Source organism: Garra rufa, chromosome 18, assembly GCF_049309525.1.
Source record: "Garra rufa chromosome 18, GarRuf1.0, whole genome shotgun sequence".
Taxonomy (NCBI): Eukaryota; Metazoa; Chordata; class Actinopteri; order Cypriniformes; family Cyprinidae; genus Garra; species Garra rufa.
This window is the reverse complement of record NC_133378.1, coordinates 37395872-37402319: the sequence shown is the minus strand read 5'-3', so window position 1 is coordinate 37402319 and position 6448 is coordinate 37395872. Positions and strand designations below refer to the sequence as shown.

Here is a 6448-nt window from a genome sequence, read left to right as displayed (position 1 = left end):
TGAATTTAAAATTACCGTTCAAAAGTTTACATACGCTTGATTCTTAATACTGTGTTGCTACCTGAATGATCCACAGCTGTGTTTTTTTTTGTTTAGTGTTAGTTGTTCACGAGTCCTTTGTTTGTCCTGATTAGTTAAACTGCCCGCTGTTCTTTAGAAAAATCCTTCAGGTTCCACAAATTCTGTTTTTTTTTTTTAGCATTTTTGTGTATTTGAATCCTTTCCAACAATGACTGTATGATTTTGAGATCCATCTTTTCACACTGAGGACAACTGAGGCACTCATATGCAACTATTACAGAAGGTTCAAACGCTCACTGATGCTTCAGAAAAAAACGATGCATTAAGAAATGTGAAAACTTATTTAAAGATCAGGGTGCATTTTACTTATTTTGTCTTTTTGGAAACATCTAACTATCTTCTGTAGCCTCTGAATAGTTTTAGGGCAGTACTAAATGGGAAAAAAAAGATATTTAGGCAAAACAAGAAAAATGTACACATCTCCCATTCTGTTCAAATGTAATGCATTCTTTCTCCTTCTGAAGCATCAGTGAGCATTTGAACCTTCTGTAATAGCCGCATATGAGTCCCTCAGTTGTCCTCAGTGTGAAAAGATGGATCTCAAAATCATACAGTTATTATTGGAAAGGGTTCAAATACACAAAAATGCTGGAAAACCCCAAAAATTGTGGGACCTGAAGGATTTTTCCGAAGAACAGCGGGTAGTTTACCTGTTCAAGACAAACAAGGTACTCTGTGGATCATTCAGGTAACAACACAATATTAAGAATAAGGAGATGTAAACTTTTGAAAGAGGTCATTTTTATAAATGTAACTATTTATATTTTCTCTTGTGGACTATATGTAAATGTCTTTTATGTGAAATATCTTATTCAGGTCAGTACTAAATAAACAATAACATGCATTTTATATGATCCCTCTTATTTTGGTAAAATAATTAACATGGATGGATGCACTTAATTTTGCTTCAAAATCTCAACATCCATTCACTGACATTTTAAAGCTTGGAAGAGCCAGGACATTTTTTTTTTTTTAAATATAACTCCGATTATATTCGTCTGAAAGAAGAAAGTCATATACACCTAGGATGGCTTGAGGGTGAGTAAATTGTAGGGTTGTTTTCATTTTTGGGTGAACTAGTCTTTTAAACATTTATCTGTTCCTCACACAAAGCAATCATATGCCTTTGAAAGACTTGAAATATAGTCCACAAGTACGATTATGATACATTTATGGTGCTTTTGCATATTTTTTATGCTTGATAGCTCAGTCTCCATTTACTGTAATGGAAAAAGAAACCAAATACATAGAAAAACATGATTTTTTTTTTAAGTTTTACAAGATACTATTTCAGTTTTTCTACTTCAGAATTTCAAGTTTCCTTCAATGTGTTATTTGCCATTTCTTTGTAATTGTATGTGAAATTCGACAATGAAAATCCTGTCAGTGAATAAGACTTAAATTTAGATTTTTTTTCTCACAAAAAGCTATCATATGCCTTCAAAAGATTTCCAGTTTAGCGTACAATTACCACAACTAATGGAAAAGACACCAACTACACTGTAAAAATGATTTTTCAAAGATTATTGGAGTTCGTTTTACAAGAAAATACTAATTTACTAATTTAGTTTTAATTCAGTACTTGTGCAATTTACTAGCAATTTCTCAGTGAAAATTGTTTCTATACCAGATTCTTCAATTGTTCTAATGAAAAAAGAAGCCAACTACACTGTAAACACTTTTTTTTTTTTTTTTTTTTTTAATTTTTGCAATAAAACGCTATTTCAGTTTTTCTACCTGAAAGTTTCATCTTTAATTCAATGTGGTCATCTATTTTTGTAATTCTTAGTGAAATTTAATAGCAAACTCTGGGTGATGATTGTTTCTACACCATTTTATTTTTCAGTCTACATACTGTAGTTCAAAATCTTTTTTTTCTGTTCCACAGAAGAAAGTGGAGTTTGGAGCAACCCAAGGGAGATTAAATGAATTAGCATTTTAGGATGATCTATTTCTTTAATTCCCAGAGATTTCAACAGATGGGTTAGGATAAAATTGTTGATGCTTGACAGCTCAGTCTCCATTTATTGTAATGGAAAAATAAACCGGAATCAATGGAAATACTGTCAGTGAATAAGACTTAAATTTAGATTTTTTTTCCTCACAAAAAGCTATTGTATGGCTTCAAATGATTTGCAATTTAGCGTACAATTACAACAACTAATGGAAAAGACACCAACTACACTGATTTTTCAAAGATTATTGGAGTTTGTTTTACAAGAAAATACTAATTTGCTAATTTAGTTTTTCTATTTAAAAAAATACTTGCCATTTCTTTGCAAATGTTTATGAAATTTACTAGCAATTTCTGAGTGAAAATCATTTCTACACCAAATTTTTCAATTATTCTAATAAAAAAAAGCCAACTACACTGTAAAAAAATATATTTTTAAAGTTGTAAATAAGATTATTGGAGCATTTTTTACATAAAATACTATTTTTGTTTTTCTACTTAAAAGTTTCATCTTTAATTCAGTGTGTTCATCCATTTTTGTAATTCTTAATTAAATTTAATAGCAAACTCTGAGTGAAAATAGTTTCTACACCATTTTATTTTTTAGTCTAAATAGTTTAAAATCTTTCTTTTCTGCTTCACAGAAGAAAGTTGAGTTTGGAGCAACACAAGGGAGACTAAATGAATTAGCATTTTAGGATGATCTATTTCTTTAATTCCCAGAGATTTCGACAGATGGGTTAAGAAAAAATTGTTGACGCTTGACAGCTCAGTCTCCATTTATTGTAATGGAAAAAGAAACCAAATTACAAGATACTATTTCAGTTTTTCTACTTCAAAATGTCCTGTTTCATTCAATGCGTTATTTGCCATTTCTTTGTAATTGTATGTGACAGCAACTAATGGACAAGACACCAACTACACCGAATTTTTTTTCTTTTTAAAGATTATTGGAGTTTGTTTTACAAGAAAAAACTAATTCACTCATTTATTTTTTCTACTTAAAACATTATATTTAATTCAGTTTGTTACTTGCCATTTCTTTGCAAATGTTTATGAAATTTATTAGCAATTTCTGAGTGAAAATCACTTCTATACCAAATTTTTTAATTATCCTAATGGGGAAAAAAAGCCAACTACACTGTAAAAATATGTTTAAACGTGTTAATAAGATTATTGGAGCATTTTTTACAAAAAAAATAGTATTTTAGTTTTCTACTTGAAAGTTTCACGTTTCATTCAATGTGATCATCCATTTTTGTAATTCTTAGTGAAATTTAATAGCAAATTCTGGGTGACAATTGTTTCTCCGCCATTTTATTTTTCAGTCTACATAGTTTAAAATCGTTCTTTTCGTTTAAATAGAAAAAAAAAAGTCGAGTTTGAAACAACATGAGGCAGACTAAAAATGTAATTTAATTCAGTTTGTTATTTGCCATTTCTATACCAAATGTTTCAGTTATTCTAATGGAAAAATAAACTTTTTTAAAGTTGTAAATATTTTTTTATACAATAAAATACTATTTCAGTTTTTCTACTTGAAAGTTTCATGTTTAATTGAATGTGTTCATCTATTTTTGTAACTGTTAGTGAAATTTAATAGCAAACTCTGGGTGACCGTTGTATCTACACCATTTTATTTTTCAGTCTACATAGTTTAAAATCTTTCTTTTACAAGAAAATACTAAATCACTAATTTAATTTAGTTACACTGTAAAAAACAATTTGTTGAATCAACTTAAAATAATTTGTTACCTGCCTTATAATTTTAAGTTCAGTCAACTCAAAAAAGTTTAGTCAACTTAAAATGTTAAGTTGTGCTAAGTGACAACTTAAAATTTTAAGTTGAATCAATTCAAATATCTAAGGCAAATATTCAAATATCTAAGGGTAACAAATTATTTTAAGTTTACTCAACAAATTGTGTTTTTTTTTACAGTATACTTTAAAAAATGTAATTCAGTTTGTTACTTGTTACTTTGCAATGGTTTGTGAAATTTACTAGCAATTTCTAACTGAAAATCATTTCTATACCATTTTATTCAATTATTATAATGGAAAAAGAAACCAAATACACTGTAAAATAAGAATATTGGAGTTTGTTTTACAAGAAAATACTATTTCAGTTTTCCCAAATAACCGTTTTATTTTTAATTGAATGTGTTAATCTGTTTTTGTAATTGTGAAATTTCATTTGTCAGTCTACATAGTTCAAAATCTTTCTTTTCTGTTCCTCAGAAGAAAGTGGAGTTTGTTGCAACACAAGGGAGACTAAATGAATTAGCATCTTAGGATGATCTATTTCTTTAATTCCCAGAGATTTCGACAGATGGGTTAGGATAAAATTGTTTCTTTTTGCTGAGACACACAGGAAGCTGTGTTCATTTTGCCCTTGAGGAGCCATTATTCTCCTCTCATTGCTTTGGCTGCAGGAAAATGAAAAAAATACAAGGTAAAAAAAAAAAAAAAAAAAAAAAACAAGGTGCAGGACTGACCAGCTGCCCTCAGCCACTGAGCTCCAGCACCTTGACACACATAACAGCATCCAATCACCTGGCCTGGCATGTCTGTGGCTCGCGGGACGCCGCTGGGAAAGGCTGCACGGAGCTCACGGACTGAGAGAGAGAGACAGAGATCTGCCCTTGTGAATGTACCAAGAGCTTTGTGAACCAACAAAAGAGCTCGCTGTTTGGGATGCTGAGTAATCCTAGTGCAATATCACAGCTAGTTTATGCGCAAAGCCTTTGTTGCCTTCATATAGCCAGTCCTGCGTCACCGCCACGCTGCTCTATAAATATTCATGCATCGTATACAATAGGCTCTCAACATTTGAGTGAAAACACTACTTGCATTTAATTCAGTTCAAAAAAATGGTAGCATAATAGTTAAATTAAAAGCCATTCATTTTAACTAGTGTCTTAGACTTAAACCTGGTCATGTTTTCCAACATGATGAGATCGTTGTTCAGTACAAGAGTCTGTATGCTGCAATTTTTTTTTCTCAGTGTTTTTGTTTCGTTTTCTAGTACAATAGCATTTCTAAATCAAGACGGAATCACTCGAGAAGCAAAACGATGAAAAAAATGCTCAAAATTGAGTTATTTTACACAAAACAAGAAGAAAGTATCTGCCAGCAGGTCAGAAAAACAAACTTGCTTTTCCTTTTAAATTACATTTATTTTTCTGATCCTGCTAACAGCAGATGCTTTTTTTCTTGCTTTAAGCATAATCTCACCTAATTTTGCATATTTTTAGAAAACAAGACTTAATATTGTAATTTTGCTTCTCAAGTAAGTGCATTTTGGTTTAACCTGCGGGTGCATGGCAATCAGAAATGTGTTTTTTTCCCCCCAATAAAATGATTTACCATATCTTAGTTTTTAATATTTTGTATTTTTAGGGACTTTTTTGTATTAAATCATATTTATGGAATAGTTATGATTCATTTATTACTTGTTTTATCACTTTTCGCGCACAGACCTAAAGAAAAAATAAATCCAACTGTCAGAATTAAGCACATCGTTAAGTTTGGTCTCTTTTAAAGAAGATATTTGGCAGATTATTGCTGACATAAAAAAAATGAAAAAATAATGATTAAAAAATGCTAATAAAATGTATTTGTTTATATGTAAACTAAAATAATTTATTTTATATATAAAATTAAATAAATATTAATCTAAAATAAATAAAACCTTAAGATTTTCAGTACAAAGGTTTGTATGCTGCAAAAAATGTTTTTTTTTTTCCATGTTTTTGTAGTGTTTTCTAGTACAAAAGCATTCTTAAATCAAGACAGAATCACCCAAGAAGCAAAACGATGAAAATATGCTCAAAATTGAGTTATTTTACACAAAACAAGAGGAAAATATCTGCCAGCGGGTCAGAAAAATAAACTTGCTTTCCCTTTTAAATGACATTCATTTTTCTGATTTCAATGGCAGATATTTTTTTTGTTTGTTTTTAAGCATAAACTCACTTTATTTTGCTACGCACTTTTAGAAAACAAGACTTAATATTGTAAGCCATTTTATGGTAGTAAATTATATTTATGGAATATTTATGATCCATTTATTACCTGTTTAATCACTTTTCGAGCACAGACCTGTCAGGCTTAAGCATCTTGTTCTTCACTACGCTGCAAAAAAAAAAAATGTTTTTCTTGTTTTTAAGTATAAACTTATTTAATTTTGCTACATATTTCTACATATGCCTGCTTACATGGCATTCAGTAAAATTAATGTACTATATTTAGTTTGCTAATTTTTTCATTAAATGTTTTATATTTTTAGGAGATTTTATGGTGCTAAATTATATTTATTATCCATTTTATTACCAGTTTAATCACTTTTCGAGCACAGACCTGTCAGACTTAAGCACATCCTTAAGTTTGTTCTCTTTTTAAAGAATACATTAA

The 6448-nt window shown here is 29.7% G+C and overlaps 1 protein-coding gene across 1 annotated transcript in view; it reads right to left on the bottom strand.

The window, feature by feature from the left end:
• Positions 1–4438: 4438 nt before the first annotated feature.
• LOC141290648 (uncharacterized) overlaps positions 4439–6448 on the bottom strand; it is a 74392-nt gene continuing 72382 nt past the window's right edge. Inside the window, exons 7-8 of the mRNA XM_073822753.1 lie at positions 4531–4650; positions 4439–4461 (exon numbers count right to left, since the gene is read on the bottom strand). Of these exons, the coding sequence (XP_073678854.1) occupies positions 4439–4461; positions 4531–4650 (143 nt within the window). The remainder of the gene's footprint in view (positions 4462–4530; positions 4651–6448) is intronic.